The sequence below is a fragment of the Zalophus californianus genome, chromosome 2 (genome assembly GCF_009762305.2).
Source record: "Zalophus californianus isolate mZalCal1 chromosome 2, mZalCal1.pri.v2, whole genome shotgun sequence".
NCBI lineage: Eukaryota > Metazoa > Chordata > Mammalia > Carnivora > Otariidae > Zalophus > Zalophus californianus.
This window is the reverse complement of record NC_045596.1, coordinates 166,816,890-166,832,274: the sequence shown is the minus strand read 5'-3', so window position 1 is coordinate 166,832,274 and position 15,385 is coordinate 166,816,890. Positions and strand designations below refer to the sequence as shown.

Genomic DNA, 15,385 nt, shown 5'->3' with positions numbered 1-15,385 from the left:
TCCTGCTCCGAGCCCTCCAAGCAGCAGGCCCAGGAGGATCCTGACTCTAAGCGGGCTCTGACAAGACGCTGGTCTCTCCCCATCCAGACCCGGGGTTCTGGAGCAAGGTTCTGGGGCCCGCCATGCCCAGAGGCTCTGCGACCGGTGGCCCTCTATGGAGCAGGGTTCTTCAGTCACGAGGGCCCGCGGAGGTCAGCAGGAGAGACAGCATTGCGGGGCCTGCCAGCCTTGCCACGGTGATGGCTGTTGGCTGCGGAACGGCGGCAGCACGCGCGGGACCTGCTTTCCCGGCGGGTGGGGCTGGGGTCTGTGCCAGAGGCGGGGAGGTTGGGGGAGGGGGCGCGGCTGCTCCGCCCACCCCGCCCCTCTGCGGACCCACAGGAGCAGTGGCAGTCACAGTCCCGGGCGCCCACCCACCGCCCGCTGCGCGCTGGAGGCACACGCCAACCTGTCCTGCTGCCCACGTGGGCTTGGGTTTTATTTTCCAAAACGCGGACATTGGAAGCGCATTCAGGGATGTGAGGGTCATAAAGTGCATTTTCTCCTCTGGAAATGGGCCATCTGCTGGTGAAGTGCTTGGCAATGTTAATAGTTCACGTCGTAGTTTTCTGGCACAATGGCTGAATTACTGTGGTGAAGGAAAACAGAAAATGGAAATTCACAATATGTTTAGTGGCAGACAGTTGTCTGTTTTAACCGTATCTACTGCTGGATTTCTAATTTTAAGTCTCAGGTCAAAACACACACATGAAAAGAAATAACACTAAAAATCCAAAAATCAATTCTATTATAGATACGTTTGTTTCTTACAAAACTAAGGAGTCCAAATAAAACACTAAACAAATGTAAATATGTGTTTATTATTCTAGTATTGATTTATAATTTGAGTATGAGGCAAAATAATTATGGCTATGAAATGACTGAAAAATAATCAAAATATGTTTATTCAGTTTTGTACACTTTTGTTTCTTAGAAAAAATCTATGTTTAGGAGACTAAGTGGTCCCTGGCCATTTTTTAATCAGGTGCTTGTTTTTGTTGTTGAGTCTCAGTAGTTCCCTTATCAGATATATGCTTTCCAAATATTTTTGCCCATTTTTGGGGGTTGCCATTTACTCTGTTATTCTGGGTATATATCCAAAATAACTGAAATCAGGGTCCAGAAGAGAGATTTGTATGCTAATGTTCATTGCAGCATTATTCACAGTAACTAAAAGGTGGAAGCAACGCAAGTATCCATGACAGATGAACAGATAAGCAAAATGTGGTATGTACATACAATGGAAAATTTCAGTTTTAAAAAGGAAGGAAATTCTGCAATATGCTATAACATGGATGAACCTTGAAGACATTATGCTAAGTAAAATAAGCCAGTGACAAAAGACAAATACTGTATGAATCCACTTATCTGAGGTACCTGGAGTAGCGAAATTCCTAGAGACAGAAAGCAGAATTGTGGTTGCCAGGGTTTGGAAGAGGGAGAAATGTGGACTTATTTAATGGTATAGAGTTCCAGTTTTGCAAAATGAAGAGTTCAGGTGATGCTTGGTGGTGATATTTTCACAACAATGTGAATATACTCTATAGCAATGAACTATATACATAAACATGGTTAAGATGGTATATTTTTATGTTAGGTGTATTTTACTACAATAAAAAATAAGTTTTGGAAAAAATCCTGAAATTAAGCAAATAATCAACCTGTATTTTAAACCATGAAGTGGCAGCTCTTTCCAAGCTAACTCTATTGCCTTTCAATGTGTGAACTCCATATTAATTGGGGAAAATTTTTCATTTATTTAAAACAGAATGACCTAATTTCAATTTCATAAGGACTATTTTTTACAAGATTTCTTAAATTTTCCTTCCATGAAACTTGTGCTGATACGCCTTAAAATAAATACCTATAGACAAATTCAAATATTGATTGCTCTTCCTATTTGTTAACAGAAACAAAAAAAGTTTTTTTTAGAAAGTTTAATTCTCATACTTCTTTCTAAATATTTGTTTCAGTAGCAAATAATATAATATTTAATCATAAAATATCCATGTCAGTTTATTTTACTCAAGTATTTACTTCTTGGGTCACCTGGGTGGCTCAGTCAGTTAAGCATCTGACTCTTGATTTCAGCTCAGGTCATGATCTCAGGGTCATGAGATGGAGCCCCATGTCAGGCTCCAGGCTCAGCCTGGAGTCTTCTTCAGAGACTGAAGGAAACCAGATATGCATAAAAGATGTCATAGCTAGCAATCATAAATTCATTGTTAGCATGATATACAAAGTTCTCTGGGAATATAGCTAATTTGTTTTCTCTGCATATATCAAATATAGATACAGAAAGGATGTCACATTTGAGACTTAAACCATAATTGGATGAGTAAATGATTTGTATAAAGTCAGTAAATTTTCTCCAAAGAGTAATATTAACTCATCCAAAATCTTTAAGTGTGAATGAATGATATTTTGTCTCAAAAAAGTAACTTATCATAGTCCTAGGGATGGTGAGTTAGGAATAATGAGGACTGGAGACAGTAAATCCCCTAGAAGAATTTGACATAGTTTAGGCCAGAAATGTCAATATCCTCATGGCTAAATCATGAGGAGGGAAAATAGAAATATGAGAGGTATTTTGGAAAAGTAATTAAAAATAGAATCTCTATCGACCCACCAAAAATCCTCTTCACAAATGGAGAAAGGAACAAAGCAGTTTTATTATTGAATAAGTGCTAAACCTAACTGAGTTGTGCTAAGGAGATTGCAAAGACAGAAAGAAATCTCACCCTTTTATGTAACCAAGCAGATACAGTCCATATCATACATGTTAACTTTCTTTATCCAAAGTACAAATAAAATTTCCAGTTTCTTTAGGATAACCAAGAAGTTACAGCTTGGAACCAGACACCAAGGTTAAACTCCCAAGGAGCGAGAGAGATAGGAAGCTCTCTTCCTTAATGTTTACATTTGAAATAGATGCCTGTCTACAAAGTCCTTAAGGAAAATATTCCTGGAATGTGAAGTTGACAAATCTTATTTAATTTTCAAGAAGAATTACATACATCCCAAAGAGACAGAGAATGGATTAACAATTACATTTTCTCAATTCAGTACGCTGAATGGAGCACTGGGTGTTATATGCAAACAATGAATCATGGAACACTACATCAAAAACTAATGATGTAATGTATGGTGATTAATATAACATAATAAAAAAAAGAAAAAAAAACAATTACATTTTCTAAAGGAAATAAGCTAAAAAAGGGGAATATGTGTGTGTTAGTTTCTTTCAAGTCTGGTGCCAGGATTTGTATTTACCCTTACAACATATAGGGAACAAAATAGATGTGTTGATTGATTTGATATGAAACTTGATGAATTGTTAAGGCAACTAAGCAACTCAGATGATAGTATCACCAATTTTAAGAGAGATAAATTTGTGCAGGAGTTGGGAGATAATCAATTGGGTTGAAGACTTGTTGAATTTGAGGTCTTTGTGGACCAGCAATAGGTTGTTGGAGATAAATTTTGATCCTTACAATTTGAATTAAACACTTAAAAAGGCAATGTGAAGGAAAGAGAGTGAATTAGACAACTTAAGAAAAATATATAGAAAGAAGAGTGGTTGTCCAAAGGGAATTTGTAGATCATACAGATGATTTCAGTGATTAAGGGAACAGCAATCAAGAAAGAAGATGAAACTGATAAAGATTAAAAATTAGGGCAGGTTAGGAATTAGACTGTTGATGTGATTTTGTCAAATGCTTTTCTTGCATCTGTTGAGTTGATCTTTTAAAAATCCAGTCTAATATGGTAAATTATTGGTTGAATATTAAGGTAAAACAACTTTGTATTCCCTGAATAAATCACATTTGATCATGATATATTATCCCTTTTTATATAACATTGGATTCAGTTCATTAAATTTTGTTAAAATTTCCATCCACTTTCATGAGGGATACAAATTCATACTATCTTTCTTATGTTGTTATTTGTCTCTCTGGTCCCTGGAGAGGGGAGTTCGTGCCCACCACTATCTGGGAAGCCTTTCCAAAACTGAACAATCTCCCCTCATATGTCCCAGACATCCCTCAGATCCCTGCCTTCACCCTGTGTGTGTCCTTGCCATCTGCCCTCCTGATAGTGCAGTGCACCTGTGTTCTATCCCAGGCAGGCAGGCTGAGTTTTAAAACTCCTAACTTTAGGGTCCTGGTGGGGCACAAGCCCATGTTGGTCTTCTGGGGGTAGGTCTTGCTGCTTTGAGACCGACACAGGTTTGCCCCACAAGAGCAGTTGCACCAAAGAGCTGTGGAGTTTGGAGTAAAGTGCAGCAAAGAGCCAGTGTGCAGGTTAGTCATTCTCAACAGGTGTCTCTGCACCTATGCTGAAGGGCAGGGGAGGGTAATAGGTCCCACTAGCTCTTTTGTTCCTGGAGAGGAAATGCACCTCTCCCAGATGCACTCCAACAAGGAGGAACCATCTCTCCCTCCGTGTCCCAGGGGATCCTCAGATGGCACCATTTGTTCCCTCCTTCTCCAGGAGCACTGCAGCACGGTCAGGGCTCCTTCCATGGACCTCTAAAACTCCAGTCTGTGAGCCCCGCTGATTTAAAAAACTCATGAATATCAGCCCCCTTCTTCTTTCCAGTCATGGCTTTGGGGAAGTGTTTTTCTTGTGTGATCCCCTGTGTGCTTCTCTCTCTCTCTAGTCTCTCTTCATGACCAGGGTTCCCTCCCCTTGGCAGCACCTGCTATCTGTTTCTCCCCCAAATCACACCCCCACACCTCCTTCCTTCCATGTTGTGGCTTCTCTCCTAGTTGTGTAGTTTGTTCTGTCCATCCTCAGTTTGACTTCTCAGGTATTCAGAATGAGTTGATATTTATCTATCTAGGGTCCCATTAGTACTCCAACATCTTAGCTCCTCCCCATTTCTTTTTGAATAAGCTTTGATAGTTTTAGTCTTTTAGGAATTTGTCCATTTCATTTAGGTTGTCAGATTTATTAGTATTAACACTTTTATAATATTTCCTCAGTATTTTTTCATTCTCTATAGGATCAGTAATGAGGGATCTTCTCTCATTCTAGATATTTGTAATTGTCTACTCTCATTCTTACCCATGTGGTTACACAGTTAGTACTTTTTTTTTTATGTTTCCCCAAGAAACATTTCTTTTGTTTGTTTCACTGGTTTCATCAATTTTTTTTCCTGTTTTCTATTTTGTTATTGCTATTTTCTAAACTTCATAATTTCATTTCCTTTTTACATGGGGTTGAATTTGCTCTTCTTTTTCTACTTTCTTTGTGTGGAAGCTTATGTAACTGATTTAAACTTTCTTAGATTTCTAATATAAATTATTGATAGTATAAATTTTCCCCAAAGTACTGTTTTATATATAGCTGAAAAATTTTATATGTTTTTATTTTCAACTTGTGTTCAAATATGTTCTAATTTCCCTGGTGATTTTTTTCTTTGATCAGTGAATTACTTAAAAATATGTGTGCTTTCCAAACTGTTTTAAGATTTTTTTACTGTTATTGACAACAAATATAATTCTATTTGTTCAGAGTACATATTTTGCATGATCTGAATCTGTTTGAATTTATTGTTGCTTTTTTGTGACACACATTTGGTCTAACTTGTGAAATGTTTCAGGTGTATTTGAAACAAATGTGATTTCTGTGGTTGTAGTGAGGTCCTCTGAAAGATCATGCTGCTAATTAGTGTTTTATTCTTACTGTTTTTCAGTCTACTTATATTGAGAGAGAGATGTTGAAACTTCTAATGATATTTGTGACTTTTTCTCTTATGCAGCTAATAACAGAGCTTCAGATACATAGAGCAAATGCTGTCAGAAATGAAGGAATTATATGTGCTCTTAAAGACTTGATACTTTTATTATGATTAAATGATCAAATTTTACTCTCGGTATAAAATAATATTTCTTCTTCAGACTACTTTGGCTGATAGAAATATAGTCACTTTAGCTTTCTTTAGGTTGGTGTTAGCATGGTACATCTTTTACTGTTAACCCATTTCTCTCTTTAGATTGAAAGTGGATTTCTTGTTGACAGGCTATATTTCTCTTGATTTTTATCCAATCTTACATTTTCTGCTTTTTTTAATTGAAGTATTTAGACTACTTAAATTTATTGACTCGATATGGTTGGGTTTCAATTTAACACCTTGCTATATATTATTATTGTCATTTTCTTTATCCTCTTTTGTAGATTCTTGGGAATCATTTAATAGGCTTTTTTGGGGAAAAAGTTAATTTTACTTAATTTTTTGAAATAATTATAAATCTATAGGAAGTTTAAAAAATTTTTACTGGGAGATTTCAAGTGTATACCCTTTACTTAGTTTTTGCTCATGGTAAAATCTTGCATGATTTTATTACATTGTCAAAACCAGGAAATCAACATTGGTATAATCCACAGAGTTAATTTAGATTTCATCATTGTTTACATGCACTGACATGTTTATATGTGTATAAATATATTCTATCTTATAACATGTATAGATTAGTGTGTCTGACACCAAAATCAACAGAATTGTTCTACAACCACACACACACACACACACACACACACACACACACACATACACACACATACACAAAACCATGTAACCCCTACATAGTACACCTATCTGCCTTACTCCCAGTTCCTAATCCCTGGCAATTACTAATTGGTCTTTATTTCTATAATTGTAATGCAAGTACTTTATATAAGTGGCATCATATAGTAGCTCTTGAGCTTTGTTTTTTCTCTCCTGTAATTCCCTTGAGATCCACCAAAATTGTGTCACGTATTAATAATTTCTTACTATTCCTGAGTAGTACCCATGGTATGAATGTTCCATTGTTAAATTAGTCATCCATCAAAAGATTATTTGGATAATTTTTAGTTTTTAGCTATTACAAATAACATTGTTATAGATGTTCATTTATAGTTTTTTGCATAAATGTAAAAGTTCTCTCTAGGATAAATACCCAAGAGTGAAATTGTTGAGTTGCATGATAAGGCTGACAAATTGTATGTCATAGTAGCTATACTGTTTTGTATTTCCTCCAGCAAAGTATGAGTGATCTAATTTTCTACATCTTCATCAGTACTTACTATTATTACTATTTTTTATCTTAGTCAATCTGTTGGGAAAAGTGTGATATCTCATTGTGGTTTTAATTTGCATTACTCCAATGACTAATTATGTTAAGAGTAACTTAATGTGCTTGCTTGCCATCTGTATATACTCTTCAGTCAAGTCTTTGTTCATGTCTTTGCACTTTGCTAACCAAATTTCTTTTTCAACTGTTGATTTTGAACTTTTAAAATATATTATAGATAGAAAATCTTTGTTGGGTATATGGTTTGCAAATACATTCTACCAGACTGAAGCTTGTCTTTTTACCTTCTTAACAAGGTATTTTTCAAATCGGGTATCTTTAATTTTGACCACATACAAAATTTCCTTATGGATCATGATTTGTTCTTTTTTTTTTTTTAGATTTTTTTCTTTTTCTTTTTTTTATTATGTTGTTAATCACCATACATTACATCATTAGTTTTTGATGTAGTGTTCCGTGATTCATTGTCTGTGTATATCACCCAGTGCTCCACGCAGAACGTGCCCTCTTTAATACCCATCACCAGGCTAACCCATCCCCCGAACCCCTTCCCCTCTAGAACTCTCAGTTTGTTTTTCAGAGTCCATTGTCTCTCATGCCTTGTCTCCCCCTCTGATTTCCCCCCCTTCATTCTTCCCCTCCTGCTATCTTCTTTTTTTTTTTAATATATATTGCATTATTTGTTTCAGAGGTACAGATTCAACAGTCTTGCACAATTCACAGTACTCACCAAAGCACATACCCTCCCCAGTGTCTATCACCCAGCCACTGCATCCCTCCCACCCCACCACCACTCTAGCAACCCTCAGTTTGTTTCCTGAGATTAAGAATTACTCATATCAGTGAAGTCATATGATATGTGTCTTTCTCTGGTTGACTTATTTCAATCAGCATAACAACCTCCAGTTCCATCAATGTCGTTGCAAATGGCAAGATCTCATTCCTTTTGATGGCTGCATATATATATATATATATATATATATATATATATATATATATATATACTGTATATTGTCTGTGTTCCTTTCTGGTCTATGTTGCTTTTAGGCTCTCTCTTTGCTTAGAGGACCCCTTTCAATATTTCTTGTAGGGCTGGTTTCATGTTTGCAAATTCCTTTAGTTTTTGTTTGTCCTGGAAGCTTTTAATCTCTCCTTCTATTTTCAATGACAGCCTAGCTGGATATCGTATTCTTGGCTGCATATTTTTCTCATTTAGTGCTCTGAATATATCTTGCCAGTCCTTTCTGGCCTGCCAGGTCTCTGTGGATAGGTCTGTTGCCAATCTAATGTTTCTACCATTATAAATTACTGATCTTTTCTCCCAAGCTGCTTTCAGGACTTTCTCTTTGTCTCTGAGACTCGTAAGTTTTACTATTAGATGTCAGGGTGTTGACCTATTTTTATTGATTTTGAGAGGGATTCTCTGTGCCTCCTGGATTTTGATGCCTGTTTCCTTCCCCTCATTAAGGAAGTTCTCTATTATAATTTGCTCCAGTGCACCTTCTGCCCCTCTCTCTCTTTCTTCTTTTCTGGGATCCCAATTATTCTAATGTTGTTTCATCTTATGGTATTGCTTTTCTCTTGAATTCTGCCCTTGTGATCCAGTAGTTGTTTATCTCTCTTTTTCTCAGCTTCTTTATTTTCCATCATTTGGTTTTCTATATCGCTGATTCTTTCTTCTGCCTCATTTACCCTAGCAGTTAGTGCCCCCGTTTTTGATTGCACCTCATTAACAGCCTTTTTATTTCGACTTGGTTGGATTTTAGTTCTTTTATTTCTCCGGAAAGTGTTTCTCTAGTAACTTCCATGCTTTTTTCAAGCCCAGCTAGTATCTTTAAAATCATGATTCTGAACTCTAGGTCCGACATCGTACTAATGCCCATATTGAGTAGGTCCCTGGCAGATGGTACTACATCTTGTTCTTTTTGTTGAGGTGATTTTTTCTGTCTTGTTATTTTGCCCAGGGGAGAATAGATGAATGAGAGAACAAAATGCTAACAGGGTAACAACGTCCCCAGAAAATATACTCTAAACAAATCAGAAAAGACCTAAAAGCAGGGGAAAAGAAAGGGAAAGAAAGAAAAAAGAAAATAAAAAGAAAAAGATAAAAACAAACAAAAGCAGAACAAAACAAAAAATACAGAATATGATCAAATATGATCAAGCTGGTTCATAGATCAGGGCCACACACTAGATTTTGGGTGTATTTTGGTCTGTTAGAAGAAAGTGCCTTCCAAAATTTTATAGAAAGAAAGACTTATATTTGTACAAAATAAGGGTTGATATGATGAAGGGATGGAATATGACTGTAAAGGTGAAAATTATAAAAAATTTTATAAAATGAATTGATAAGATAAGAAGTTGTTTGAAAAAAGAAAGAATAGAATTTAAAAAAAAAGAAAGGAAGGAAGGAAAAAAAAGGGGGGGGAGAGAATGTGATCAGGCAGGAGACTAGAACAAAGCCATACACTAGAGATTTAGGGTATATTTTGATCTGTTAGAAGAAACTGCATCTCAAAATTTTATAGAGAGAACAACTGATATATATATGCCTAAAATAATGGTAACTACTATGAAGTGATAGAATATGACTCTAAAAATGAGAAATAAATATGTTTTTTTAAAAAAGAGATTGATAAAATGTTGGTTGAAAATGGGAAAAAGAAAAATTAAAAAAAAGACAGTTAAAAAAATTAACTTTGAAAGCCTAAAGAATCATGATAAAAAAGCCATGAATTGTATGTGCAGTATTCTCCTGAGTTCTGCTGTTTTCATTGATCAGTGAACTTGGTCTTGGCTGGTTGTTCTTGATCTTCTGGGGGAGGGGCCTGTTGCCATGGTTCCCAAATGTCTTTGTCGGAGGCGGAATTGCCCTGCCCTTGTCGGGCTAAGTAATCTGCTCCGGTTTCTTCTTGGGAGCTTTTGTTCCCTGCAAGCTTTTGGTACAGCTTTGGAGGACGAGAGTGAACATGGCAGCCTCCCAATTCCACCCCGGAGGAGCCGAGAACTCGGGGCCCTGCTCCTCAGTGAGCCCCCAGAGAAAAGCAATCAATCACTCCCATCTCCCCAGTCTCCAGCCACACTCTGTGCTCACCCAGCCTGTGATTGAGCGCTTCTATCTCCGGCACCCGACTCAGTGTAGAGTCTCCAAACCCAGCAGATCCCTGCCGCTCCTCCCAGGGGAAGAAGGGGAGTCTCCTCAGATCTGCCGCTTGTTGGGTCCCTGCTGGTGGAGCAGTGGCCTGACTGTGTCATTGATCACAGTTTATGGCAACCCCAAGCTAAGATCCCATTCCTTGGCTCTGTCTCTGTAGCCGGCCTCCCCATTCCAATATCTGGGAGCTCTGCAGCACTCAGTCACCCCCAGTCTTTCTGTGACCCCAAGGGTCCTGAGACCACACTGTCCCATGAGGGTTCCAATCCCCTGCTTAGCCACTGGAGTGATGTCCCTCAGCGGAGCCGACTTCTAAATGTTCCAATTTTGTGCTCCACTGCTCTTTCACTTGCCAGAAGTGGCCGACGGAGTCCCCTTCCCCTGCTGTCTATCCTCCCTAATATCGCCTCACATTCACTTCTCCGCACATCCTACCTTCTAGAAAGTGGTCGCTTTTCTGTTCAGGGAGTTGTTGCTACTCTTTTCTTCCATCTCCTGTTGAGTTCGTAGGTGTTCAGAATGGGTTGATCCCTATCCAGCTGAATTCCTGAGACCAGATGAAATCCAGGTCTCCTACTCCTCCACCATCTTGCTCTGCCCCCCCCAACTAAATAACTTCTAAACAGCAAAGAAAACCATCAACAACTTGAAAAGGCAGCCTACTGAATGGGATGCAATTCATATATCTAAGAAGGGGTTAATGTTCCAAATATAAAAAGAACTAATATGACTCAAGAGTGAAAAACAAGAAACAATTTAATTGGAAAAACGTACACAAAATCTGAATAAAAATTTTTTCCAAATAAGCCATATGGATGGCCAACAGGTATATGAAACGTTGCTCAACATTATTAATCATCTGGGATATGCAAATCAAAACTACAATGAAACTTTAGAATTGATATTATCGAGAGGACAACAAATAACAACTATTGGCAAGGATGAGGAACAAAGGGAAGCAATTACACTGTTAGTGGGAATGTAAGTTGGTGCTGCGTTTATGGAAAACAGTACGGCCATTTCTCAAAAAATTAAAAAGTTAAACTACCATATGATCCAACGATCTTACTTCTGGGTATTTATATGAAGGAAAATGTGGAATCTAAGTAAAATAAATGTCTACAACAACAAAAAGTAACCAGCTCATAGAAACAAAGAAAATTTTGCCATTGCCAGAGGTTGAGGTTGGGGACTGGGCAACAAAAGAGAAAGTGGTCAAAAGGTTCAAACTTCCAGTTATAAATAAATATATCATGGAGATGTAATGTACAATATAGTGACCGTAGTTAATAATACTGTATGGCATATTTTAAAGTTCCAAAGAAACTAGATCTTAAAAGTTCTCATCACAAGAAAAAAATTAATTTTGTGTGTCTGTATGATGCATATTAACTAAAATTATTATGGTGATCATTTTGCAACATATATATATAATAATTATGTTGTACATCTAAAACTATATAATACTGTATATCAGTCATACCTCAATTTATAAAAGGAAAACAAAAAATATTGAAATTTAAAAAAATAAACAAATGGAAATTATGGAGTTGAAAGTACAATAACTAAAATGAAAAAGTCAAAAGAAAGGCTCAGCAGTAGATTTGAGTTTTAGATGATTTAGCTAACTTGAACACAGATCCATACTGATAAATATTTAGAAGAAAAAGAGGAAAAATTAAAAAAAAATGAGAAGAGCTTTACATAAACGTAGACACCATGAAGCGCCCTGGCATATAGCTAATGGATTCTAAAAAGAATAGAGAGACATGGGAGAAAAAAGTACATATCTGAATATTAATGGCTGATAATTTCCCAAATATGATGAAAGACATTCAACATCAAAGAAGTTCAATGAATTCCAAGTAGGATAAACACAGAGATTCATACCTAGACACATGATAGTTAAAATTTTGAAAGATGGACATAAAAATAATCTTAAAAGTAGTAAGAATAAACTATCACCTACAAGGAAATTTCATTAAGACTATCATCTTCTCATCAGAAACAATGGAAACAGAAAAACAATTTGATGGTGTATGAAAATAGTGAATGAAAGAAATCTGTCAACTAAGAATCTTATATCCAGCAAGACTATGTTTCCATGATGATAGTCAAATAAAGATATTCACAGATTTAAAAAAAATCTAGGAGAGAGATTTTCTCTTCTTGGGAGAATTTATTACCAGTAGACATTCCTTAATAGAAATAATAGAAGCAATTTTTCAGCCTGAAGCAAATTACATAAGGTAGTAATTCTAATCCATATAAAGAGGCAAAGAGCATGAGTTAAAGACAGATTTGTAGGTGACTATAAAAAACAGTATATACAAACTTTCAGTTTTTAGTCTGGCATGTAATGAAGCTGTCACTTAATCACTCCCACTAACTACAAGTAAAAACCCAAGAAACTGAAAATAAGAACTGAGGGAACCTGTTTTTAATAGACCTGCCTTGTAATGAAGAAAAGAATTTCAGGAAAGCAGAGAATGGTCAACAGAGTGAAATATTACTGACAAAACAAGCGAAATGTTCAAAAATGCTGGTCAATTTTGACAACTAAGAGTTTTGATAACTCTACCAAAAACAGTGCAGAGGCATTGGTGAGCATAAAAATTAAGAAAGCTTTAACTAAATTTAAGAAAAGAAAAGAGATTAGACACAAAATCAGAAATAAAATGCAAGAGTTCACTACTGTCCTACAGAAATTGCAAGAAAATATACTATGAACAATTTTATGTAACAAAATATTATATTTTGATGAAATAATATTCCTAGAAGACACAAATTTCCAAAGCTGACTCAAGAAAGAACATAAAATATGAACAGATTACAACAGTTTTTATCAACAATTATTTTTTTACAACAATTATTATCAAAATAATAATTTTACAACAATTATTATCAAAATAATAATTAAAACTCTTCCTAGAAAGAGATCCCAGAACTGGATAGTGTTACTGGTGATATCTTACATCTTAATTTGTTGGAGGAGACACAAGTGTTCACTTTGATGTTTTTTTAAAATTGCACATACTGTGTTGTGTATTTCTTGTATGTTTTTAATAGTTCACACACATATTTAATGTATCAATGCAAGTCAACAATTATCCGTTTATGAGATGAAAAATCATTTGATATTTTTTTAACTTATTCCTGTTTTACATGTTCCAAGATAGACATACACAATACTCAAAGCTATCAATTCTCTAATTACTTTATAAATTCAATAAGAATCCAGAAGGAATATTCATGTATAAATAAAAAAGCATTAGTAGGGGTGCCTGGATGGCTCAGTCAGTTAGGCACCTGCCTTCAGCTCAGATCATGACCCCAGAGTCTAGGGATGGAGTCCTGCGTCGGACTCCCTGCTCGGCAGGGAGTCTGCTTCTCTTTCTGCCCCTCACCCCACTCATGCTCTCTCTCAAATAAATAAAATCTTTTTTAAAAAGCATTAGTAAACTATATGTGTATGTGTGTGTATAAAACTTCTGTAAAAGATAAAATATAAACAAACAGGGAGAAGAGCTCAAATGATATGAAAAGTAATTTCTGTGTAAAGAAAAACAGTATGGCCCAGAAGAAAATAAAGATTTGCAGCCTCACTGGTAATTAAAAAAAATATAAGAAACACAATATTGGACACAATCATCATTTCCTATTTCACATACGGTAAAATTGAACCCCTCTTGTTGTGAAATCTTGGTCTTAGATTTGGGTTTGAATTGGCCTCCTAGCACAGTTTACACGTTGTTTGAAGTGTCCAGAAATACTAAGGCTATTCCTAGTATTCTTCCTCAACTTTGCCAGCCTTGCTGGAGCTTTCCTCATTTTTTGATAACCACTATGCTGGCTTCTAGTTTTTATCAGGGTTTAACTTAATATAACATTTTATTAGTTTGTTATTTTATTCATTTCAATGACTATTTTTATGAAGAACAGAAAGACAAGTGATCCAGATTACCATATTTTGTAAGAAGATCCAATATTTTATCTATTAATTTTGCATAAGTTCACTCAAATCAAAGACCGAGTGTGTCATGGAGAGCAAGGACCGAAAGAGCATTCTTGCAGAGGACATCCAAAACATAACAAAAAATGGATAAAAATTACTTTGGAAAACTAATGAAGAAAATAAACAAAAATAGAAAACCAGATAAGTCAACTCTCTTACTTTCACTATTCTACTCAAGGTTGAGGTGACTGTATTCCAGAGTCAAGATTTTCTTACCTGTAGCATAAGATATCAAGAAATTGATTAAGACAACTCTGGAAATAGGACTCTCTAAGGATCAAGCCTAGGTTGCCCTCCTAAAGGAATACCTGATGATTCCAGGACAGATGGTTCTATGCTAGATATCCCAAAGTTAGTTGAACTTCAAAGTCCTTTATAAAATTAAGAAGGTAATACATGACAAAAATGAATATATATCTATAAGGTGAAATACTTTTATTTCCGACTGGTTAAAAATCATGTTTTCAATGGTTCCAAGTATATATAACTTATAGAATACACAAGATGAAAGATCTAAAGATATATATCCCAGGCCTACTAAAACTGTTTATAAAGGGATATTTATTGAGTCTGGGGCAGTCGAAATTTTTGGATTGTGGAGATGCATTGAGCATGCACATTACTCAGATCCCCTCAATATCATTACCCCTCAATATCACTACCTTTGAATTCTTTCTTTTTTTCTCTGCAGAGTTTCATGATAGGCCAATTAAGTCGCTTTCTCTTTTAGTGAATATGATCCATCACCCCTGAACAATATACATGTAAGGTGTGTACAGATAAAAATTTCTTCATAAAATAGACCAGTAATATATCCTTCAACAAAAACATTACTTTGAAGCTAAAATCATCATTTGTGATGTTATGTTTAAGGACTTATATGAGAGTTTTTTGTTTTCAATGAGTTAACCGGTCACCAGAAGAAAATAACAAATGTAAGAATAGCATGTAGTTTTGATTTGTATTTCCCTGATGCCATGATGTTGAGCAAGATGAGGTACACACACACACACACACACACACACACACACACACACACAGGAATATTACTCAGCCATCAAAAATAATGAAATTTTGCCATTTGCAATGACATGG

At 35.9% G+C, this 15,385-nt stretch overlaps 1 protein-coding gene across 5 annotated transcripts in view; it reads right to left on the bottom strand.

Moving 5' to 3' along the window:
- Positions 1-346: 346 nt before the first annotated feature.
- ADAM18 (ADAM metallopeptidase domain 18) overlaps positions 347-15,385 on the bottom strand; it is a 191,827-nt gene continuing 176,788 nt past the window's right edge. For 2 of the 5 annotated variants that reach the window (XM_027599511.2, XM_027599512.2), the window contains one exon: positions 349-628. In XM_027599511.2, coding sequence (XP_027455312.1) covers positions 586-628 — 43 coding nt within the window. In that variant the 3' untranslated portion in view covers positions 349-585. Of the gene's footprint in view, positions 629-2,145; positions 2,208-15,385 lie in introns of those variants that run through there. The other 3 variants (XM_027599516.1, XM_027599514.2, XM_027599513.2) reach the window with 3 other exon arrangements.